The sequence below is a fragment of the Crocodylus siamensis genome, chromosome 7, assembly GCF_052110815.1.
Source record: "Crocodylus siamensis isolate JL-2025a chromosome 7, ASM5211081v1, whole genome shotgun sequence".
Lineage (NCBI taxonomy): Eukaryota > Metazoa > Chordata > Crocodylia > Crocodylidae > Crocodylus > Crocodylus siamensis.
The window spans coordinates 160164-184192 of record NC_143401.1 but is presented as its reverse complement, the minus strand read 5'-3'; the positions used below and the strand labels follow the sequence as shown (position 1 = coordinate 184192).

The 24029-nt window shown below is 57.8% G+C and overlaps 2 protein-coding genes across 4 annotated transcripts; both read left to right on the top strand.

The window, feature by feature from the left end:
* The first annotated feature begins 205 nt into the window (after window positions 1–205).
* Window positions 206–10211, top strand: CSF3R (colony stimulating factor 3 receptor). 2 transcript variants are annotated; one of them, XM_090057130.1, is made up of 16 exons: window positions 206–472; window positions 1582–1674; window positions 2412–2780; window positions 3285–3408; window positions 3931–4112; window positions 4410–4558; window positions 5080–5233; window positions 5368–5450; window positions 5535–5748; window positions 6329–6517; window positions 6884–6985; window positions 7348–7494; window positions 7841–7981; window positions 8353–8443; window positions 8862–8943; window positions 9333–10211. In XM_090057130.1, exons 2-16 carry the CDS (start codon window positions 1632–1634, stop codon window positions 9807–9809), a joined length of 2547 nt encoding a protein of 848 aa, XP_089913256.1. In that variant the 5' UTR covers window positions 206–472; window positions 1582–1631; the 3' UTR covers window positions 9810–10211. The 2 variants fall into 2 exon arrangements, with proteins under 2 accessions (XP_089913256.1, XP_089913255.1); XM_090057129.1 differs by having other exon boundaries at window positions 206–517.
* Window positions 10212–10324: 113 nt separating this feature from the next.
* MRPS15 (mitochondrial ribosomal protein S15) lies at window positions 10325–23940 on the top strand. Of its 2 annotated transcripts, XM_090057132.1 has the most exons (8): window positions 10325–10479; window positions 10716–10775; window positions 11155–11230; window positions 13312–13360; window positions 14365–14449; window positions 21362–21420; window positions 22769–22960; window positions 23721–23940. In XM_090057132.1, the coding sequence occupies exons 1-8, from the start codon at window positions 10380–10382 to the stop codon at window positions 23847–23849; spliced, it is 750 nt and encodes a 249-aa protein (XP_089913258.1). In that variant the 5' UTR covers window positions 10325–10379; the 3' UTR covers window positions 23850–23940. The 2 variants fall into 2 exon arrangements, with proteins under 2 accessions (XP_089913258.1, XP_089913259.1); XM_090057133.1 differs by lacking the exon at window positions 10716–10775 and having other exon boundaries at window positions 10347–10479.
* Window positions 23941–24029: the final 89 nt, after the last annotated feature.

The window sequence follows — 24029 nt, the reverse complement described above, 5'->3', positions numbered from 1 at the left end:
GACTGCCACAGCGATGGGCCACTTGGGTGCCTTGTAGCGGGAGCAGAACACCCAGAAAACCTCAGTGTGCTCAGCCCCTCCCAGCGGTCTTCTCCGAGCATGCCTCCAGCCCCTCCACACCCCTGCCAGCGCTGGATCAGCCCCGCAGGCTCCAGCAAGGTCATAGCAAACAAGCTCATTATTGCTCCATCCCCACTGGGCCGAGCTGAGCTGCTTAAAAGGCGGGTGGCCAGGGAGGATGAGGAGACCAAAGCCTGCTCCCCAGGGCTGGATGTGTGGGCTGCCTTTGCGCCTTCCTTCCTGCCGGTGCGTGGGGCACACGCAGCCTTCAGGGAAGTGTTTTGCAATCACCTTTTCTCCAGAGCTTCGGAGCAATTAACGACACAGGGTTTGAGGAACTAACGGCAAAAGCAACATGCTGGAGCCTGGACAGGACACTCTGATCTCCCGGGGGCCCTGGCAGGTCCTGAGGGTAAGCAGCACACTGGGAGCTGCGTGCACCAGGCGCTGAGATGAGGTAAGGGATGGGCTGGGGCTGCCTGGACTCTGGCTGCCCCAGGTGCTGCCCCACTGACGTTGGCACCGGCCAGCCTGGCACTGAGCCCTCGGGCTGCGGGCAAGGTGCTTGGGTGGAGCGTCCCCTCCTGCACCGGACAGGGCTGCTGTCCCAGCAGCATCAGCAGGGGGGCCAGCACTGGAGCCGTGGGGCAGCGCAGGGCAGGGGCCATGCGGAGCAGGATGGCGGGGAAATGCAGAAGAGAGTCAAAGCTGGAGATTAGTGCTGGCTGGGTATCAGCACCATGCAGGAATGGTCCCCCTGGGCACCAGGGCAGCATTGTGCCCCTCAGCATGGTGTGAACAGCTGGGACCCAGGAACATTGCCAGCAGCTCTGATCCTTGCTCCCCAGCTGCTGGAGTCAGTGGCTCCCTCGGAGGGGAACTGCGCAGTGGGCGAACGCATCCCCAGCACCGAGAGGACGTGGCAGGCCCCATGCCCTCGAGCCTGGGCGCTCCCGCCCCTCTTTCTGCGAATGGCACGGGCTTCACACAATGTCCGGCATGCTGCACCTGCATGGAGCACAGGGCAGCAAGAGCTGGCAGCAGCCCCTTCCCACCCTAGCAGAACAAAGGGGCTGCCATGGCTTTAGCCAAGTGCCCCAAGCCCACGGGGAGTCTGCAGACGGATGCCTCCTTGTACCAGACAGAAGTTGCTGCTGCCACAGAGGGTCTGATGGGCCTGTGGAAGAGAGAGAGAGAGAGAGAGAGAGAGAGAGAGAGAGAGAGAGAGAGAGAGAGAGAGAGAGAGTGTGTGTGTGTGTGTGTGTGTGTGTGTGCGTGCGTGCGTGCGTGCGTGCGTGCGCGCGCGCGCACGCGCACATGCACTAGAGAGCAACACAGAGAACCATGGTGGATCTGACGGCTGAGGAAGCCGGTGTATTTTGCCTGATACTTATTAAGCACCAAACATGTATCATGTGGGACTGTATTGCAACGGTTAATCTGCACACACAAACATGCACACATATGTACACACACTCCAGCTGTGGCCTGCAGAGTGACATTTCCATGTGCGTGTCCCAGGTGATGCCAAAGCCCCAGAGAGGATCGTGGCCAAGCGCAGCGACAGGGGAATGATGCTGCCATCCTCCCTGCTCGTCCTGCTGCTCCTGGGGGGTGAGTCTGACAGCAATGCCAGGGTCCTGGGATGGGGAATCCCCCAAGCCCTGACTCCCTCCCTGCAGACCCAGGCAGGAGGCCCTGACGGCAGCGTGCCGGGTGCCACACAGGTCTCAGCCCAGCCCGTGTGGGGCGCCTCCCCGGCGCAGGGCGCTGTGATGCGCCCAGGCAGAAGCTGGCAGTTTCTGCATTGGGGCAGCACGGCCCAGAGCTGTGGCAGACACCATCTGCACTGCCCTGCAGGGAAGCAGAGCCCATGGCATGTCCTCCCCCCATGCCCATGCGGGGCCTCGGGCTGGGCTGCAGCCGTGGCTGTTGCAGCAACCCCTGAGCTTGCACTAACAAAGGCCCGGATGGCAGATCCTCCTTTTACCCCCTCCCCTGCAGACAGCCCCATTCGGAGTGAAGCCAGAGCCACCCTGGGCTTCTCCCCTGGCTGCTCCTGGAAAGCTCAGTGGGTTTGTGGCTGATGCAGACAAAGGAGCCTTGCATCTCAGGCTGGTGGGAGTTGTCCCAGCAAGATGCAGGGCTGCAGGGGGTTACCAGCCCAGGGCCCCTCTCTGGAGAGCAGATGGACTAGGATAGGTTGGGGGCACTGTGTGTGCTGGAAAGACTGAAGCCTGGAGCCGGGTGGCTGCTTCGGGCTATGCTGGGCCCTGGCCTGCAGCGCAGAGGGCCGGCCAGGAGCTGCCCCAAGGCAGGACCCGACGCAGAGGCTCATTCTCTCCTTGCAGGAGCACAGGGCTGTGGTGTGATGCAGGTGGAGCCCCGCATGGCACTGCTGGGATCCCCTGTCACGGCCTCCTGCCGTGTCCAGCGGGCCCACTGCCATGGGTGGCACGCGAGCTCCTTGGGGGCAGGCACAGCCCAGAGCCCTGGCGGAGGCTTGGAGGAGGGGGGCATCCGGCTGATGTGGAAGCTGGACAACAAGACCCTGCCTGGGACCCAGGACTGGAGTGCAAATGGGACGGTCGAGTCCAACCTCACCATCACCCACATCAGCTGGAGCAGGGCTAAACTGTGGTGCTACTTGGTGGGGATGGGGACAGGGACGAAGACAGAGACACCCCAGCTCATCGCCACAGCCGACATCCAAGCGGGCCGTGAGTCTGCCTGTGCCTGCCATCACCCCAGCCCCCAGTACCCTGTCCTTCCCCATCTGTGCCCGGGGCACCTTGCACATAGGGTTTAGCAGACCCCGCAGCAACGAGTGAGCAGGGACTGTCAGCACCCCACCACCACCACCACAGGGGTGGGCAGGTGTGCTCGGGATAGGATGGTGCCGCGGGACGAGTGTCTGCTGTGGGGCAGGACCCCAAGCTCTTGCTGCCTGGGTGCTGGAGGGGGGAAGCCAGACCCAGCTCCCGTCACAGCCCAGCTGAGGCACAGCGCAGGGTCCTGCAGCGCCTTGAGCCCCTGGATGGGGCAGGGTGCCCTCTGCACAGGCGGCCACTGCCCCGACCTGGAGCAAGGACAGAGGCAGTGGGTGGCGCAGCAGGCTGGAGGGGCAGAGCTGGGATGGGCCCAGCTGCCCTAGCAGAGCGCTGGTGCCCAGACCCATAGGTGCCCATGCTCCCCACAGTGCCGTCCTCCCTCTCTCCCCACAGACCCACCCTCGAAGCCCCACAACCTGACGTGCATGATGAGCCTCCACGAGAAGTCCCTGACGTGCCGCTGGGATCCCGGAGCAGACAGCCTCCTGCCGACTGAGACCATCCTGAAGAGCCGCAAGTGAGTGGCCAGGGCCACAGGTGTCCTGGCCAGGCCACTGGGCCCAGGAGCAAGGGCAGGGAGGGAGCAGAGCAGGCCAGGGCCAGGGCAGGGCAACAGGAAGGAAGGATTTGGGTGTTTGCTGACTGTTGGTGTCTGCCCTGCCAGCCCAGGGGTTCCCGTGAGTTGCCCAGTGGAGCCCTGGCCCCTGCGGCGCCATGGGCAGCGTGGGAGCTCCCGGGGGGCAGGCACATCCCAGAGGGGGCTGGAGCTCCCACGTGCACGAGACCTTGCAGGGTGCAGCCTCTGATGCCAGCATCGGCATGGTGCTCGTGGCCCAGCCAGCCCTGCTGGACTCCCTGCAGAGCCCCCCTTGATTGCTCTGCCAGTGGGCACTGCTCGGAGAGCACTGCCCCAGCCGTGCCAGGCTCCCAAGCGCTGTGGAAAGGGAAGTAGGAGCCACATGTCAGTAGTGGGGGCACCCAGAGCATCTGAGGAGCCACGGCCCCGCCGGCATGCACTGACCTGTCTGTTGCCCAGCAGGACCTGCAGGGTGGTCACAAAGGCTGTCCAGGAGTGTCGCCCAAGGCTGCCAGGGGAGAACCACTGCACCCTGCCGCACCAGCACCTGCAGCTCTACCAGAACATGGAGTTGTGGGTGTGGGTGAGCAACGCCCTGGGCACGGCCGAGTCGGAGCACCTGTGCCTCGACCCCACCGAAGTGGGTGAGCAGGGCGCAGGGTGTGGGGCAAGGGCCAGTGCGAGCCCTTCGGACGCCAACCCCTAAAAGCCAGCACTCAGCCCAGGACCGGCCACCGGTCTGGGGCCTCAGGCTGTGCCCATGTTCACAGGGCAGGCACTGGTCCCAACAGCCTGGCCGACAGCAGTGCTGGCACCCTGGGGCCCAGGAAGCGCCTGTACCGTGTGTGCTCACGTGGGTGGGCCCAGCCACAGTAGTGGGGGGAGCCAGCCTTCGGCATGAGGGAGCGCAGTGGTGCCAGCTTCTGCCGTCCTGCCCTCAGCCAAACTGGACGCCCCCATCCTGAAGAGCGTGCAGCCCTTCCAGACCAACTGCGTGGCCGTGGCCTGGGACGTGGCGCCCAGCAGTGCCTACATCGAGCAGCAGTGCGAGCTGCGCTACCAGAGTGCCACAGAGCTTGCCTGGACACTGGTGAGGGCTCTGTGTGGGCAGCAGGGCTGGCTGTGTTGTGGGGCGGGGGCGAGGGAGGATCCACGGCCCTCCTGCCTCTGGGGGCTGGTCTCACGGCCGAGGTTCCTGCTCTGTGTCCGCTGGTGCCATAGAGCTGCTGTCTGCACTCCCGGTTGCCCGTCGAGGAGCCCACATGTGGCTCGGAGGGGCCGGCAGGGCAGGGCAGGGAGACCAGGGGTGTCACAGCCAGTGCCCTCACTGAGGGCCTGCCTGCCGCACTAGTCTGCGGACGGGCTCTGCAGCCCAATGCCACCCCCGGTCACTGCACCCCAGGTCCCTTTGTGGACAGGACACCAGGGACAGCTGGGCTTCCGGGGCTTGGTCCGCTGCGTCTGTGGCCCTGACCTCCCCTCTCCCCCATGGGTGCAAAGCCCCCCAGCACCAGGGGCTGCCCAGAATAGGGCCAGGGGAGTTGGTGCGCAAGGCAAGGGCTCCCGTGGCCCTGCAGGGGGGTGACAGGGCCTTTGCTGTGATGGCACCAGGTCTCCGACATCATCAGCCCCAACCAGAAGGTGCAGCACTGCGGCCTGCTCTTCGGGATGCCGTACCGCCTACAGATGCGCTGCCGGCGGAGGACGTTCTCCAGCTACTGGAGCGAGTGGAGCGCGGAGCAGGGCTTTACCACCCACGAGAAAGGTGGGTGCTGCCATGGCCCTAGGTGGGCAGAGAGGCCAGGGCAGAGCCAGGCTGAGGGTGGGAGCATGAGGTGGGGGTGTTGGGGCAGGTCAGGAGACCCGAGACAAAAACCCCCTCCTCTCCTCTTCCCCCAGCCCCTGCAGGGAAGCCAGATGCCTGGTGGCAGGTGACGCCTTCAGGCTCTCGGCAGGGAGCCAAGGTGCAGCTGCTGTGGAAGGTAAGGCCAGGGTGGCCATGGCCATGGGGCTGCGGTCCAAGGACCCTCACCCCACACCTCTGAATGCAGCCCATCTGCCCCCAGGCCCTGGCGCAGCAGGAGGCAAACGGCAGGATCCTGGGGTACTGGGTGGCGCTGAGCCCACAGCAGAGGGGTAGGATGCCGACCACTGTCTGCAACACAACAGAGATGGGGTGCAACTTCTCTGTGCCCGCCGGCGTGCGCAGAGTCTACCTGGCAGCCTACAATGCTGCCGGCACGGGGCCCCCCACCGAGGTCATCTTCCTGGAGAGGAGAGGTAGGCACTGCCACGGCCTGGCAGAGCCCCCCACCCCTACTGCCCAGCCCAGAAGGCCAGTGGCCCACAGCCTGGCCAGGCAGGTCTCTGTCTTCCCGGCGGCCCCCACAGCTGGGCAGGGCCCAGGAAGCCCCTGAGAGCCCCCCAGGCCGTAGTGCAGCAGACTGGAGTGGGGAGGAGCCCCTGCCCGCACTTTGTCCCTGAGGTGCCTTTTCAGTGATTCAGCTGCGGGGCCAGGTCCACGCTGGCGCTGATGGGGGTGGTCCAGCACAGCGACACTGGCTCATGCCAGCCGAAGTTATGGCCAGGCACCCCCCTCCAGGCTTCAGCCAGGCCAAGGATGTCCAGCCCTGGGCACCTGGCCCAGGGACCAGAGCAATGCCCCGGCCCAGGGAGCTCTTGGGCTTCCCTGCGGCGGCTTCCAGCCTGCCCAGATCACCTGCTCCCTTTGCCTTTTCTGAGTGCAGGGCACACGGCTCCAGGCCCCACCTTTCCCCCCGAGCCCTGCACTCCCCACCCCAGGCCTCCCGGCTGCAGCTGTGATGCCCAGCCTGACCGTGCCCCCCGGTGCCGTTGGCAGGACGGCCCCTGCGCCGGCTCTGGGCCACCCCCCGCGACCCGCACAGCCTGTGGGTGCAGTGGGAGGCGCCCGCAGCCCCGACCAGCGGCTACGTGCTCGAGTGGCGCAGCGTGCCCCCCACGGAGCCCGGTGGCCATCCTGGCTGGCAGGTGGAGCGCAACCACAGCGCGACCGGGGCCCTGATCCGAGGTGAGTGGCGGGGCGGGGCTGGTCCCAGCCACGGCTCCAAGCTTGAGCTCTGGGCCTGGGCTGCTGGGGGGTCCTTCTTCTGCCCTCTGTTCTCCACCCACCTGCCCCACAGCTCCTTCCCTCGGAGCTGCAGGGGCGCACATGCTGCAGGGCTTGCTGTGCGCTCACAGGGCTCCTGTCCTGATGTCCGCCCTTCGGTGCCGTGGCAGGTCCCAGGCGCACGGTGGGGTGGATGCATGCTGAGCCAGGTGCGAGCAACTGTGGTGCTGGGCACACCGGCTGTCACTGCTGGGGGCGGGTGAGGAAGAGGCCTGGACAGCAATGCCCTGCCACATGAACAGCCCCCACTGTCCCTTTCCCTCGTAGATGGCATTGAGCCCTTCCGGCGGTACAACATCTCTGTGTACCCTCTGTACGCGGACGCCGTAGGCATGCTGCGACACACAGTCACCTACTCCCAGCAGAAGGGTATGTATCCTACCAGGGCTCCTGTCCCAAGCGGCCCTGCCAGCTCGGGGTTCATACCAGGCACCAAGGCCTGGATGCAGCCACCTCTGGGGTGGAGCCTGCAGCCCCTCATTCAGCAGGCAGAGTTAAATCCAACTGAACAGCAGAACCGGCAGCCCCAGGGCCTGGCCCAGTGGTAGGGCTGGTGCTGAAGAGCAAAGGCACGGGGGCCAGCTGGAGGCAGCAGTGAACTGGGAAGGGGCTGGGGCTCCAGCACCCTTCAGGCCTTCGTGCTCTTCCCCACCCACCTGTCAGCCCTTGGCTGGCATCTACATGGGGCAGCCTGGGGCGAGCCTCTGACTGTGCCTGTCCCCCCACTCCAGCTCCCTCGAGCACCCCAAAACTGCACCTTAGGAGCATCAGCAAGTACCAGGCTGAGCTCAGCTGGCAGCCGGTGCCCACAGAGCTGCAGAATGGCTTCATCACCAATTACACCATCTTCTGGGCCAGCACCTCTGCCAACATGTCCAGTAAGTCCTGCCCACCCCAGCCCCAGCTCTGGCACTGCCAGCTTCCAGCCCCCACTCGGCAGCACTGGGCCACGCACCCATCTACCTGGTCAGCCGATGTCTGTAGCCCTAGCCATTGTCTCGTGGCTGAGGCGCGTGACAGCACAGAGCTCAGAAACTCAAGGGCAGAGGAAGACACCAGGGTCTCTGCTGGACTGTGGCTGGAGCAGGGTGGGATTTGTTCCAGCCAGCGCCAGGCTGCAGGGAGAACTTTGTGCCCAGGCTGTGTCGGCTGCTAGGGGCTGATGCCCAGGCCAAGGGCGGCAGCAAGAGATTGAGGGAACTGACCCTGCCCTGGCTTCCTCAGGTGCCATCGTGGACTCTGATGTCCAGGCCTTCACCATCAGACCCCTGAAGCCTTCCACCACATATAACGTGTATATCATGGCTTCCACTGTGGCAGGCAGCACCAACGGCACCGTCCTCACGCTCACGACCACAGCACTGGGTGAGGCTGGGGCTGGGGCTCTGCCTGCTTGCGTGGGACTGGAAGGCAGGGAAGGAAAGAGGTGGAGGGGGTGGCCTCCACGTGAGTGTGCATGCACCTGCCTACACCCATGCACACACACAAGTACCCATGTATGCACACACGCAGACCTGCACACACACACGCTCATAATCGTGTGCAGACCCATACTCACACACCTGTGCACACACACACCCTTGCTAGGGATGCCTGTCTTCAGGACAGCTTGGCCGTTGGAGCCCAGCTCACAGTGGTTTCAGAGGTGCTGGGCCCACTGCAGCCGGAGCCTGTGGCTGGCACCAGGAGGAATTCCTCGGCACTGGGCCATCACCCTCCCCCTGCCTGTCTTGCAGACACCACTGAGATCCAGTTCCTCCTGCTGTGCCTCAGCCTCATCTTTGTCCTGCTCATTGTGTTCACCGTCTGCCTCCAAAAGAATGGAAGGTGAGTGCCTGCCAAGCCTGCCAGGCCCCGGAGCAGGCGGTACCTCGCTAGCCAGGGGTAAGATCAGCCGCTGCCAGGGCTGGTCTCTGCTGAGACCCCAGAGGGGCTGGCTCCAATGTGCGGTGCTCCGATGCAGCCTGGGGGCCGCATGTCCCCTGCTGCGCAGCCGCAGTGCGGCTCAGGTGGGTGCAGGCCAGGCATGTGCAGCAATGGCACATCCTGCACCAAGGTTGGTGCTGCGGGCTCTGACAGGGCAGTGCATGGCTGGGAGCCAAGCAGGTCCACGGGGCACCACGCGACTCCCTGGCTGGTTTGCAGTGCCAGGGCCCATGGCTCTGGGGCTGCACTAGACCCAGGCCCCGGACCTCAACCCTATGGCGTGACCCAGCCCTCATGGAGTCTTTGCTCTGCGGCACAGGATGAAGAAGCAGTTCTGGCCCAGCGTCCCTGACCCGGCGAACAGCAGCCTCGGCAAGTGGGTTCCCGCAGACCTGCAGCAGGTGAGCACAGGCCAGGCCATGGGAGCAGCTCCTGGCTGCTGTCCTGCCCGGTGCCCCACAAGGCCAGCCCCCCTGGGATGGGCAGGGACTCAGTGTCATGGGGGAGGGCTCCCAGCAGCAAGATGGCAGCCACCCCACCAGGCCTCTCGCAGGACATCCCAGGGCCAGTCTTGCATAGTGCTAGTGTGCTCACTTCCCAGCAGGCACTCAGGCTCAGGCCAAGGGTGAGGGGCAGCTGTGTCCCAGAGCAGGGGGACAGGAGCTGCAGAGCAAGAAGCTGGGCGGGAGCAGTGGCAGAGGGGCAGAGCAAAGCGGCCTGCCCTGATGGGGCAGGTGGTGCGGAGGCTGCAGAGCCTGTTCCCCCCTGAGCCCTTGCCCTTTCTCCCCAGGAGACGCTGCACACCCCCAGCCTCAGGGACCTGGGCCCTGTGCCCATCTCCACCATCACGGTGCTCAGAAGGGCAGCACAGAAGCAGGTGCTCCTCTGGGGCAAGAAGGAGCCTGTCCCCGGCCTGGCAGAGGGCTTCCCCGCCCTGCCCCAGCCCTACACGCACCAGCACGGAGGGACTCAGCCCTACGTGAACACGGCCGCGGCCGGGGCCGAGCCCGTGCAGTACGCCCGGGTGGTCGGGGACGGCTACCGCGGCCAGCAGCAGGCCCCGGCGCCCCTCTACCTGCGCTCGGACTCCACGCAGCCGCTGCTTGGGGACGCCTCGCCCAGCCCCAAGCCCTACGAGAACCTGTGGTTCCCCGGGGCCCCGGCGGACGGCCTGCTCTTCCCGGAGGAGCCGCTCCTCGACTTCCCCCTGCTGCGGGGCCTCAAGATCGACGGCGCCGAGGACCTGCGCGGCTTCCCCAGGGTCTAGCGCGGCCGCGGCCTGGGCCAGCGCCGAGACCGGGACGCCGGGCACCCGCTGCGGCGCGAAGCCAGACTGCTCCCCGGGGGCAGCAGCGCCCGGGGCCGGGCCAGGAGGTGCCTCCACCCCCGGGGCCAGCCAGCGCCCTCGGCCCCGCAGCACCCCGGGCCAGGCACGGCCGAGTCGCTTCTTTCCCGGACGTTTGCGAGGCGGGGGCGGGCCGGGGCGCTCGGGGGTGATTAAACGCTGCCGGGCCCGGTCGGCTGCTCGCGCTCGCGTCTGGCGCTGGTGTATTGCGCTCGCTCGGCCGGGGCCTGCTGCCCGGCCCGAGCGCCACCGGCCCATCACAGCCCCACGCGGGGGAGGCCGGGCGGGGCCCAGAGCCCGGACACGTGTGCGGCGAGGACACTCGTGTCGACGTCCCGGAGCGCGGGGACACATGTACGGCGTCAGGGGCACGAGGGCCAGGGACGCTCGGCGCTCGATTGCGCGGCTCTGACTCAAGATGGCGGCGCCCAGCCGTCCCCCTTAGTCGCGCATCGACCGGCTCGGCGCTCGATTGGCCGGTGCTGGCTCAAGATGGCGGCACCCAGGCAGGCCGCGGCCGTGATGTTGGGGGCGGTGCTGCGCGGGACACGGCCGGGGCCGGGCTGGGCCGCAGCGCTCGGCGGGGGCCTGCGTGAGCCGGGGGCAGGGGCCAGGATGGGGCTGAGCGGAGCCGGGGAGCGGGACGGGATGCGGGCATGCAGGGGGCGGGACGGGGCCGAGGAGGCTGGCGGGCTGGGGGTGGGGGGCTGGTCGAGGCTGCTCTGAGCCCGGGACCGCACGGCACTGCCAGGTCTCACGCCAGCCCGCCGTGCGAGGGGCCTCGCTGCCGAGCAGCGCTGAGGCAGCCCCGGTCTTTGCTCCCCCCAGCTGGCAGCCCCCTGGTGCAGGCCGCCCGGGCGTACGCCAGGCCGGTCCGGAGGAGTCGAGGTGAGCGGGGGTCCTGGCCCCAGGAGGTGTTGGGGGACGCGGGTGGTTCTTGCCACAGGCCCTTCCCGAGCAGCCGGTGTGCAGGGTGCTCAAACTGCCAGTAACTGGCGCCACGCTGCTTGCGTGCTTGGCGGCACGCGCTGCCTTTATACTCGTGGTTTTGGCGTGGGGCCATGAATCCGGAGCAGGGGGCAGGAACCAGGGCCCTGCCTCCACTTCTTCATTTGCTTCTGCTCCCCCAGTGGGAAGCCCAGCTCCAGGTTCCCCTTTTGACTTAGGACTCACTTCCGTGTACACTGGAGCAGGATCTGCGCGGCTCTCATAGTACCCCCGAGCACAGGTTCTTATGTGCTTTTCCCCAAATGCTGTTTCTCTGCAGAACTCCCCAGCCAGCTGGATGACATTCCTCCCACCATGCTGAGGAAAGAGTATGCCAGTCTCCCCATAATAGACAAGTATGTTGGGCACAGCAGGGGGGGAGGGGACACCTAATCCCCCCTGCATGCGTTGAGCACCAAAGACCTGTAGCCGCAGAAGCAGTGGCTGTTGCACAGCTTCACACTTACCCAGTGCTTCGTGGTCATTGACTCTGCAGCCCGGCAAAGAACTGCAGAATTGTTTTGCAAGTCAAATTTGCAGAAGTGGCCGCTGATAATAGGTACATTGGTTCTTGGTGGCTTGAGCTGAGGTGGTTTGGAGCCTGATTTTGAGATCCCACAGCTTCCACTAGTATCCAGTAAATCTCTGGTTTTCTGGTGTGCTCTAGGAATTGGGCACTGAGCTATTTCAAAGTGGGCTCCCTTGTTTCATGGTCACTTCTGAAATATAGGTCCAAGGCTGCTGCATTCTCAGGCCTCAATCCCAGAGCTGCCCTGGAGTGGCTAGCATCTCGTGCCCACATGGAGCCCCACTGACTTCAGTGGGACTCTGTGCAGATCTGACTTGAAAGATTGAGTCCAAATGTAAATGATTTTCATAGATTTCGTGGACATTAGGGCTGGAAGGGACCTCAGAAGATTGAGTCCAGCCCCCCCCCCCAAAGAGCAGGAAGTCAGCTGGGGTCATAGGATCCCAGCAAGATAAGCATCCAATTTGTTCTTGAAGGTGTTCAATGTAGGTGCGTGAATCACCTCCACTGGCAGGCTGTTCCAGACCTTGGGGGCTTGGACAGTAAAGAAATTCTTCCTTATGTCCAGCCTGAAATGGTCTTGCAGTAGTTTATAACCATTCAACCTCATCATCCCTTGGGACGTACTGGCAGTCACCCCTGATAAACGTATAGGTGGCCATCATGTCACCCCTGAGCCTGCGCTTTTCCAAGCTAAAGAGCCCCATGGCGCTCAGCCTGGCGTCGTAAGGTCTGTTTTCCTGACCTCTGATCATGCACGTGGCTCTTCTCTGGCCTCTCTCAGGCTTCTTCACATCCTTTTTGAATTGTGGAGTCCAAAACTGGATGCAGGACTCCAGCTGCGGCCTCACCACAGCCAAGTACAAGGGAAGAATGACATCCCAGGATTTGCTTGAGAAGCATGTATGGATGTAAGCCAGAGTTTTGGTCGCTTTACTAGCTGCAGCATCACACTGCAGGCTCATGTTTATCTTGTGGTCAATGATGACCCCCATGTCTGTGGCTGTTCACTTGGGGCTAATGTTTAGCACCAAGCTGGCATGTCATGTGGCTTTCAAAAGCTACAAGACGTGCTCCGGAGTGGATGAAAACTAGGGCTGTGTGAAACAGCACCGTTCCATTTTGCCTTGTGTTTCGGTGGTTCAAGGAACAGTGTTTCATCTCAAATTTCATTTTGAGTCGAAATAGCTGTTCCGTTGCATTCCATCAAAACAGAAAGGCTGTTTTGACACTTTGAGTTTTGCTGGGGATTGGGAGTCAGCCCAGCTGGGATGGCTTCCCATCCCTAGCGTTAGATCGCCCCGGGGGCGGGAGGCAGCAATCTAGCACTGGGCACGAGGAAGCAGGCCAGCTGGGCTGCCTCCTGTCCCCGAGGTGATCTAGCATGGGGCACCAAGAAGTATCCTACCTGGGCTGCTTTCCCACCTGTGTGATCTAGCATGGGAAGGTAACCCAGCTGCACTGACTTCCCATCCCCAGCCTATGATCAAAATGTTTTGACTTTCTGAACATTTCAACCAGCCTCATTTTGGTTCAAGGCTATTTCAGCGGCCTTTGTTTCGTTCCGATTGTGCTGTTTTGACCTCAAAATTGGTTGAAACAGTGTCGGGATGAAATGGCCAGTGAAATTTTGCAAAGACCCTAATGGAAACCATATGTTCCCAACTTCTGGGAATGACAAACTGGTGCTGACTATATTTGTTCTCTGCTGTGATTCCTCTTATGAATGCAAGAGAGACATTATGGCTTGATCAACTCTTCACTGTAAATTTGTAGAGTGGCTTAGACTTGCTGAATGATTCTTTTCAAGGAACTCATCTGATCTGAAAATCTAAAGTAACCCCCAGTGTCAGAAGTTAAATAAATGGTCTGTTGTGTTGTATAACTGAATCTGGGATTTTTCTGCAGGGTTGATGACGTAGTGAAAAAAATACTTTCACTGGAAATGGCAGGTCAGGTTAGTCCCTCTCTACCTTTGTGAACACTGGGAGTCTGGGTGAAAATATTTATGTAGGACCTGCTTTTTGATATGTGCGATTTTTGCCAAGTGACTTCTGGTCTTGTAATTAGCCACCCACACTTGTGAAATCTACCATCAAGGTATTTTTTTTAAAATAGGTCTGTGCACTATGGAGTTTTTGTGTGTAGAGTTTTCATATTGTTTGCTATATGCATACTGACACATTTTGGTCAAAAGTAAGCGGGGGGGGGGGAAAAAAAGGAGGTCTTAAACTCTTTTTTTTTTTTTTTAACCTTTCAAATGCTCAGAAAATATAGTTGCTTCTTCAGAAAGTCAGGATAAGATGAGGCCTGGCCCTAGTCACAAGAGCGCCTTCAATCTCGGTTTGAAAAGATGCCACAAGTAAAGGCCAGAAACAGGTGCACAGAGCTCTGTAACAGCCTGCCACCATCTTGCACGTGCCACGCTGGATGAGCTGCGAGCACTTTCCTGTGTTAATATTTGTGTAGTGCTAATCATTGCCCCAATCCTATGGAAGGGAAGGGAAGCGAATCCCACCTTCTCTGGATATCTGAGGAGTGAGATTGCCAGAGTCTGCAGGGAGCTCATCTGGTCCTGGAATGATGCCTATATCTGGGCCTGTCCACAATGGCTATGGAGGCATCTAGCTGCCAGCTCAGACTCTCCTCTCCTCTCCACTCTGGGATTTTTAGGAAAAGGGCGTGGACAGATTTGGGTCTTTAAAAAGGCCTTTCCAGCTTTTACTGCAGATGGTGGCTGCTGTGCTCGTGTCTGCATTGCCTCCTGCCTGATGGCTGCCTTTCCAGCATTTGTGCTCCACTGTGACACTCATGCAGTGAACAAAGCCAGTTGGCCTTTCCCTGGGTGGGCTGGGAAGTAATGGTGGGGGAGGGGAGAGTGAGAGAGGAGGAGCCTTATACCTAGAATAATCCCAGGGACAGTACTGGGATAAATAAATGCCCTGTCTTCTGTCTGCCCAGAGAGAGAAAGTGAAGATCAAGATGGAGCAGTTGGCAGAGAAGGTCAGGAGGGCTCCTAATGACAATGGTTCCTCCGAGGTGCAAGGTAAGGCAGGTGAAATCCCTAGAGGAGAGTGCTCTGCCTTTAACTGGGTGCTCATTCAGTGGAAGCTCCTGGGAGGACTAGGAGAGCGTAGCCTGAGGGAAGCCCTGAGGGTCTTCAAGATGCGGGAGACTGCAGAGCCCAGCAACTGGCAAAGAAGCAGGTTGCACAGCTCTCATGAGTGCTCATGGCTGCAGTACAGAGAAGCACTGAGAGGAGGCAGAGCCATGGGACCCCCCCAGGGCCTGGGTGGGAGGCACACAGCATGGCATGCTGCCAGGCCTGCAACTCCATTGAGCCTGCTCCAGCAGTGCCTTCTGGCAAGGTGACCCTTGGTAGCTCTGTCCAGCAGTTGCAGGGAGGGTGACTCCTCCCTGCTGTGGATGCATTCTTTCCCAGCAATTGTTCTCTTCTGGTTTTGCTTTTGCTGTTTCATTTCTGCAACGGTGCTTTCCAAATGCAGCAGAGTGATGTAATCGCTGTGGGATAGGCATGTGTGACAAGCCATGCCAAAAGACCTCTGCTGAGTTTGGAAATCAACTTCCTCTTGCCCATGTGCTAAGTGTTTCCTGAAATCCCAAAAGGCACACACAGGCTGCAGTTTAGCTGCTACCTGATGTTTTGGGCAATGTTTCATCAAATGAACCCTTTTTTATGGGGCAGAGAGAGATGAACCTCTTCAAACATTTGATTCTGTGTGAAAGCTCCGCAAAATCTTCTACAAGTTCCTACCGGTTTCTCCATCTTCATAGATTCATAGCTATTAGTGTTGGAAGAGACCTCAGAAGACCGAGTCCAACCCCCTGCTCTGGGCAGGAAAGAGCGCTGGGGTCAGATGACCCCAGCTAGGTGCTTGTCCAGCCTCCTCTTGAAGACCCCTCAGGTAGGGGAGAGCACCACCTCCCTTGGAAGCCCATTCTAGATCTGGCAGCCCTCACTGTGAAGTTCTTTCTAATGTCCAACTTAAATCTGCTCTCTGTTAATTTGTGGCCATTGTTCCTAGTTACTCCAGGAGGTGTCCTAGTAAATAGAACATCTCCTATTCCATGCTGCCCTCCCCTGATGAATTTACGGGCAGCCACAAGATCATCACCTCTCAGCCTTCTCTTACGAAGTCTGAAGAGATCTAGGTCCCTCAGTCTCTCCTTGTAGGGTCTTGCCATAAAAGTGGCCCTCCTTTGAACCCTCTCAAGATTCTCTGCATCCTTCTTGAATGTGCAGCACCCAAAACTGTATCCAGTTCAAGGGTAAGATTTGCCCTATGAGGCAGGTCTGAGGGTTGGTAAAAGTGCCCAGAGAACTGCATCACAAGCTTGCTGGACATTTGTGTTCCAAGTGCTTCCCTGACAAATACCCACTATGATCCTTCCAGGTTAGGACACTGAAGGCTCCTCGTGGTGCATCCACCCCAGAAAGGCACAGAATCAAAGAACAGCCAGGTCACCTCTAGTCCAGCCCCCTGCTCAAGGCAAGATTGTCCCCAATGCAGCTGGCCCAGTCAAATGTCCTTCTAACCTGCTTCTGAAACCTCCAAAGATGGAGCATCCACCAGCCTATTCCAGCACTGAACCACCTTCTGCATGAAAAGCTCTTTCCTAATCACCAACCTAAGTTTTGTAGGCCAAGGCTAAGACAGTTGTGTGGGAGCGGAGTGGGAAGAAAGCCTGTATTGCCACTGTCTGCGTTGCTGCTCCTGGTGTTTCATAGTTTCATAGTAGCTAGGGTCAGGAGGGACCTGAACAGATCATCTAGCCTGACCCCCTGTGTCACCACGCCTGCCACAGGCAGGAATGAATGCTGGGTTCACAAGACCCCAGACAGGTGATCATCCAACCTCCTCTTGAATTTGCCCAAGCTAGGGGTGAGGACCACTTCCCTGGGAAGTTGGTTCCAGATTTTGGTCACTCTAACTGTAAAAAATTGCCTTCTGATCTCTAACCTAAACCTGTTCTCCATCAGCTTATTACCATTGTTCCTTGTCACCCCAGGTGGTGCTGGGGAGAAAAGGACTCTTCCTATTTGCTGCTGATATCCCCTGATGAGTTTGTAGGCAGCCACCAGGTCCCCCCCTCAGCCTCCTCTTGCTGAGGCTAAACAGGTTCAGGTTCCCTCAGTCTCTCCTCATAGGGCCTGTCCTGCTGCCTTCTCACCAAGCAGGTAGCCCTCCTCTGAACCCTCTCCAGGCTGGCCACATCCCTTTTGAAGTGTGATGCCCAGTACTGGATGCAGTACTCCAACTGCGGCCTGACCAAAGTCACATAGAGGGGGAGAATCACCTCTCTGGACCTGCTTGAGATGCACCTTTGTGTGCATGACAAGGTATGGCTGGCCTTGCTGGTTGCGGCCTGGCATTGGCGGCTCATGTTCATCTTGGAGTCAACAATGACTTGAAAATCCCGTTCCGCCTCTGTGCTTTCAAAAGGGGAGCTCCCCAGCCTGTATGTATGCTATGGATTCCCTCTCCCAATGTGCAGCACTCTGCATATATCTACATTGAACCCCATCCTATTCTCATCTGCCCACTTCTGTAGTCTGTCTAAATCTATTTGCAGCCTCTCTCTCCCTTCAAGTGTGCCCACCTCGCCCCACATTGTCATGTCATCAGCAAACTTGGACATCATGCTTTCCACCCCCTCGTCCAAGTTGCTGATGAAGATGTTAAACGGTGCAGGCCCAAGGACCAAGCCCTGGGATACCCCACTGCTCACATCTCGCCAGGCTGAGTACAACCCATCCACCACTACTCTCTGAGTTTGCCCCATCAGCCAATTTTTTACCCATCCAACTGTGTAGGCATCAATGCCACAGTTGCTCAATTTATTGATGAGGATGGGGTGAGAGACGGTGTCAAAGGCTGCCTTAAAGTCTAGAAAGACTAGGTCCGCAGCAACACCATCATCCAAGGATTTAGTCACGTGATCATAAAAGGCAACCAGGTTGGTCAGGCAGGACCTGCCTTTGATGAACCCATGCTGATTGCCCCTGAGCATGATCTCCCGTGCTGGCCCCCCACAGATGTGCTCCTTGATGATTCTTTCCAAGATCTTCCCGAGCACCGAGGTGATTTCATAGACAGATTTCATAGACATTAGGGCTGGAAGGGACCTCGGGAGATCATCGAGTCCAGCCCCCTGCCCAAAGGGCAGGAAGTCAACTGGGGTCATAGGATCCCAGCAAGATAAGCATCCAATTTACTGTTGAAGGTGTTCAATGTAGGTGCTTGAACCACCTCCGCTGGCAGACTGTTCCAGACCTTGGGGGCTCGGACAGTAAAGAAATTCTTCCTTATGTCCAGCCTGAAATGGTCTTGCAGGAGTTTGTGACCGTTCGACCTCGTCATCCCTTGGGGCACTCTGGTGAACAGACGTTCCCCCAGATTCTGGTGGTCACCCCTAATAAACTTATAGGTGGCCATCAGATCACCCCTGAGCCTGCGCTTTTCCAGGCTAAAGAGTCCCATGGCTCTCAGCCTGTCATCGTAAGATCTGTTTTCCTGACCTCTGATCATGCGCGTGGCTCTCCTCTGGACTCTCTCAAGCTTCTCCACATCCTTTTTGAATTGTGGAGCCCAAAACTGGACGCAGTACTCCGGCTGCGGCCTCACCAAGGCCGAGTACAAGGGGAGAATGACGTCCCGGGATCTGCTCGAGAAGCATCTATGGATGCACGCCAGCATTTTGGTCGCTTTACTAGCTGCAGCATCGCATTGCAGGCTCATGTTCATCTTGTGGTCAATGATGACCCCCCAGTCTTTTTCTTCTGTAGTGCTAACCAACGTAGCACTGCCGAGCCTATAAGGGTGCTGCAGGTTTTTCCTCCCAAGGTGGAGAACCTTGCATTTTTTGGTGTTAAACACCATGAGGTTCTCGTCCGCCCATTTGCTGAGCTTGTCCAGGTCAGCCTGGATCACCCGCCTATCTTCTGGCATGGATGCTTTGCCCCAAAGTTTGGTGTCATCGGCGAACTTGGCCAGTCCACGCCTAACTCCAATGTCCACATCATTAATGAAGATGTTGAACAGTATGGGTCCCAGGACAGAGCCTTGAGGGACCCTGCTGGTTACAGGGCACCATGATGAGTGACTGCCATCAATCACAACCCTCTGGGTCCGACCACGAAGCCAATTTCCCAGCCAGCGGATCGTGGTGGAGCCAAGGCCACAACTGGGCAGTTTGGCCAAGGGGTGATCATGGGATACCAGATCAAAAGCTTTTTTGAAGTCAAGATATATGACATCAATCTCTTCTCCCTTGTCCAGGTGATAGGTCACCTGGTCATAGAAGGAAATGAGATTGGTCAAACAAGACCTACCCACAACAAACCCATGCTGGCTATCCCTTAGGATGTTAGCCTGGGCCAGTCCCTCAAGGATGGCCTCCTTAATAAACTTTTCTAAGATCTTCCCCAGGATAGAAGTCAGGCTAATGGGCCTGTAGTTAGCCGGATCCACTCTCCTCCCTTTCTTGAAGATCGGCACCACATTGGCCTTCTTCCAGTCTTCGGGCACTACACCAGAGCGCCAGGAGTTTTCAAAGACCCGTGCCAGGGGCCGGGCTATGACGCTCGCCAGCTCCTTGAGTACCCTGGGGTGCAGGTTGTCAGGGCCAGGTGACTTGAAGGTATCCAGCTTCTCAAGGTGTTCCTTCACGAGGTCAGCATTGATGGAGGGTAGGGGATCCCCCTCACCCAGATTTCCCTGTCCCATAGCAGGCATGGGCATCCCGTGTGACTGATGAAAGGCTGACACAAAGTACCTATTTAATAGGTTGGCTTTTTCCTGGGCGTCAGTTGTCAGTTGCCCCATCTGGTTTAGCAGGGGTCCAACATTGCCCTTGCTTTTCCTCTGGCTCCCCACATACCTGAAGAAGAACTTTTTGTTGTCCTTGATGCCTGAAGCTAGTTGGAGTTCAGTTGCAGCCTTGGCTTTCCTGGTTTGGTCCCTGCAGGACCGGACCAGCGCGGAGTAATCCTCCTTGGAGGTGAATCCCGTCCTCCATCCTTTGTAGGCTTTCCTTTTTAGCCACAGTAGGTCCGCTGGGTCTCTGGAGAGCCAGGGGGGCTGCTGTGCCTTCTTGCTGCCTTTCCTCCGTGTTGGAATAGACTTAGCTTGTGCACTGAGGATCGCTTCCTTGAGAAGCAACCACTCTTCTTGAACTCCCATCTCCCTGGGGTCATGGTCCCTGAGGGCCTGACCGACTAGCCTCTTGAGCTTGTCAAAGTCGGCTTTTCTGAAGTCAAGGACTTCTGTGTTGCTGACTGACTTGCCAGCTTTACGGCGGATGGTGAAGGTGATCAGCTCGTGGTTGCTGTCACCCAACTTCCCATCAATCACTAGGTCGCCGATTAGGTCATCCCCCGTAGCCAGTACCAGGTCAAGCAGCGCTTTGCCTCTCATTGGCCCATAGACTTCTTGGGTCAGGTAGAGGTCATCCACGCACGAGAGAAAGCTTTGTGCCCGCTCAGATTTAGCTGAGTGATCTTCCCACGAGATGTCCGGGTAATTGGAGTCACCCATGACAACCAAGGTCCTGGAGCAAGCGGCCTCAGTCAGTTCCCGGGCGAACTCCTGGTCAAGCTCGGGACTTTGAGTGGGAGGTCTGTAGTAGACTCCCACCGTTGTGTCCCCTGTGCCGAATTCCCCACGAATTTTTACCCAGAGGGTCTCTAGCTGTCCATGCCGGTCGCCAACATCAGCTTGCAGGGACATGTAGCTTTCCTTCACATAGAGAGCTACACCCCCACCCCTTTTGTCAACACGATCCCTCCTGTATAGGGTATAGCCCTCTATATACCCGTGGTCCAGTCATGGGTGGAGTCCCACCAGGTCTCCGTTATCCCAATGACATCATATTTCTTTGCACTAAAGGCTTAGAGGTCTCTAGTTACCTGGGTCCTCCCTCACTTTCTTGAAAATTGGGACCACATTAGCCAGTTTTGAATCCCCCGGCACCTGGCCAAATGACCACAAACGCTCATACAGCCGGGCCAAGGGCTCCGTGATGACCTCTGCCAGCTCCCTCAACACCCTTGGGTGGAGGGCATCTGGACCTGCAGATTTAAAAATGTCTAGCCCTTCCAGAAGATCCCTAACTACATCTGTGCTGACTGAAGGCCTGACAGAGCTATCCCCGAGATTGTCCCGACGTCTGGTAGGTGGGATGTCCCAGTCCCTCTTCAAGAAAACAGAGGCAAAAAAACTGTTAAAAATATCAGCTTTCTTGTCTGGCGTAGCCACAAGATTACCGTTTGCATCTTGCAGGGGCCCTACATTGCCTGGTGCCCTGTCCTTGCTCCCAGTGTACTTGAAAAAGGACTTTTTGTTGTCCTTAATCCTGGATGCTAGCCTGAGCTCCATCCCCGCCTTGGCCTTCCTAATACCCCTCCTACACTCACAGGCTGAGGAGGAGTACTCCTCCTTGGACATAGCTCCTCCCTTCCACTGGTTGTACACCCCTTTTTTAGTGTTGCATCTGGCTGGATAGGTAGATGCCGTCAGTCCTTAGGGCATCTTTCCCCAGCGCTGACAAGTCCTACAGAAGTGAATGTGGCCATAAATCATTACAGCTAGAGCAGAGCAGGGCCCGTCCTTTCCCAGTAAAATGTAAACTGTGTAGAATTAACTTGAGGCCATTGATACTTAGGTGAGGCAGGAGAAGCCTTTTGGGTGTCAGCACAAGCTCTTGGTTGTTAAAAGACATTTCAGTAGGCAGCAGGAGCATTGGCAGCGACTGTTTTAAGGTGCTATTTGGGTTTATGCTGTTTAATTTTGCAGTGTTTGGCTCCATGTAAAAATCTGTGTAGCCAATATGCATAGCATGGGCCCGAGGTTCTGAAGTGACACTAGTGTCCAAACGGTGACGTTCAGTGGCAGACAGTGCATTGTAATGCTTAGGTGGTCTCATTTGACTTTTACAGTTGCATATCTGACGGCCAAGATCCGCAGTTACCAGGAACATCTCCAGAAACACCCCAAGGTAATCTCTCATGGTGTTTTATCTATAACAGAGGTTTTCAACCTTCTTTAACAAGTGTACCCTTTCTGGTGGCAACAGCCAGACGTATGGGAGGAGGGTGGGGGTCTTGCACGTGGCCACTGCCTCACCCTGTGCCACTGCTGTGCCCCACTTTCCCACGGCGGGTTGCACATGTGGCTCCACAGGCTGCTGATGGGCCTTGTGCCCGGCCAGTCTCACACTATCCTTCAGCAGCCTGCAGAGCCACCAGCTGGGCGGTGCCTGTGTGGCCCTCAGAGGGGCACTGCTGCCCTCATCTCCCCCAGCCCTGTTCCTGTGAGGCAGCGGTGCTGGGTGGTGGATGACAGCGTGGGATGGTGGGCGGCAGCAGTGGCTGCTATGTGCGAGCCCCCCCACCCCATGTCCATCCACAGATGGGCGCTGCTGCCCCTCCTGCCCCCCCCCCGATCCGTCCCTGCCTACGTGTACGTACCCCCTATTGCCTTTCCAAGTTCCCTTGGGGTACATGTACCCCCAGTTGACACCCCCGATCTACAGGGTAGAGACTGGAAGGCCACCTTTACTCAGAATGAGAGTATTTGAACTGAGTTGAGGGATTGTGATTCAGTCTTAAATGTCTGTAGAACCTTCTCCCTTCCAAAGCAAGGAAATGGGTTTTGCGGGTGGGGATTAGTGCTGATACCTCTGAGCTTTCCTGTGCCATCTTGGGGGCTCTGAGTTATGGTTCAGTTTTCAAAGACTGATATTTGTCCAGACCTATTGCTGGAGCAGGCGTAGCCAGTGACCAGAAGCTTTTGAGCGAACAGCAAAACTCAGTCAGGTTCCGGGCACAGACAGGCCTCTCCTCTGTGCTGTTTAATGTTCCAACCTCTCTTCTAGTCTGACCCAGCAAATCTCCCTACAGCATAGCTGAATTACAAACTCCTGTGCGAGCAAACTAACCATCAGACACGGGTCACACCAATTTCCAGCTTATGCTCTATAAAACAAACAGAAACTTTCCTTTGGGGTGTTTAGAAAGGCATGGTTCAGTAGAAGCAGAGTTTCTAGCCAAGAACCCTTCCCTGTTGTCTCTACCATCTGGCCATAGCAGCCCTTGTTTACATAGGGGAACCTGAAAAGGAGCAGGAAATGAAAAATGCACAAACCAAGGTGCAAACTGACCCCCTAGCAGGAAGCAGTGCAGAAATCAGTTTGAATGACAGGTAAATTAGACTTCCTTGTGACAACCTATAATAAAAAAAAAAAAAAGTGCTTGAACCTATTGCTCCTACTCTGGACTCCTGTGAAGTTTAGCAGAGTGGGATTCTAATCTGACTGTAGCTAACCCATGTCAAACACTTCACAGGATGCACGGAATCGGCGCATGATGCTGATGGCCATAGACCAGCGGAAGAAGATACTCAACTACCTGCGTCGCACCCGCTATGATGTCTTTGAGAACACGTGCAAGCAGCTGGACATTGAGTACACGCTCCCACCACCCTATTGCAGGAAAGTGACCAAGTTGTGGCTGGTGAAGAAGGCTTTCTGTCTCCAGGTACAAAGTAGAGGTTTTGAAGGCAGCCTGCCTGGGGGGGCATGTGCACCTAGAGAGGGGAAGAGCTCCTGCCTGATGGCATAGTAGTACAGATGCTATATTTAGGTTTGGAGGAGAGGCTGTGGCTCTGTCCTGTTACAGATCTGGCAAAGTGGAACCCAGGTGCTTGGCAAGATTCAGTCCCTTGCGTGTAGCAAAGACTAGGGTTTATGACGTATAGCTGGGTGGAGGCTCCACTGTGGAGGTGCTTCGGTCATTTGCCATGGGCTTTATTTCAGAAGGCACGCCTTCTCTGATCAGCTGCACAGGAGCGCTGACATGCTTCAGTAGCTTATGAGGTGTGGTACCTTCTGAAGTAGATGAGATCCAGGGTAAGGGAACAGTTTGAATTTATCGGTGTTATCCAGGGTTTCCTGATCTTCCCTGGAATAAGTCAAAGCAGAAAGGAAAACCAGCTTTACACAGCCATGAACTGAAAAGTAAGCACTGAACCATCAACCCAGCAGAACCAGGCTGGGAGGACAGAAGCGTGAAACTGAGTGCACACATGAGTGCTCTCTGTATATAGGCATTAGAAGAGAGTATGTCAGGCTGTGTTTTTGTCACTGGGAGAAATGGTGACCATTGTAAACCTTGACATTAGGGAAGAAGTTTTCATTCCTGTAACCTGAAAGTATGATGCTCCCAGTGGGTCAGCTTTGACCAGGGATATGTAACCTTGTCTCTTTCCTTCTGTCACCTGACCATGCTGCTTTTGCAGGTTTTTAAAGAGGTGCAGAAGCTGAAAGCACCAGAGAGACTGAAGAAGAGACGAGAGTGGCAAGAACAAGCAAGGGCTGCATGGGCTGCCAGGGAGCAAGCGCAGCAGAGGGATGGGACCCCGGTGTAGCCAGCACTCTGACCTGGCCTTGTGTTCTGTGGCTGTGTGTGAAAAGTGACTGTTCTCTCCAAAAACAATAAAGTATTTTAAAACCTTTAAAGTCTTTCTTAGTGTGTGCTCTGTACTGTGTATGAATGGCCAGAAAATTGTTCCTTGATTTCACCTACTGGCTTAGCAAAACTCAAAGGA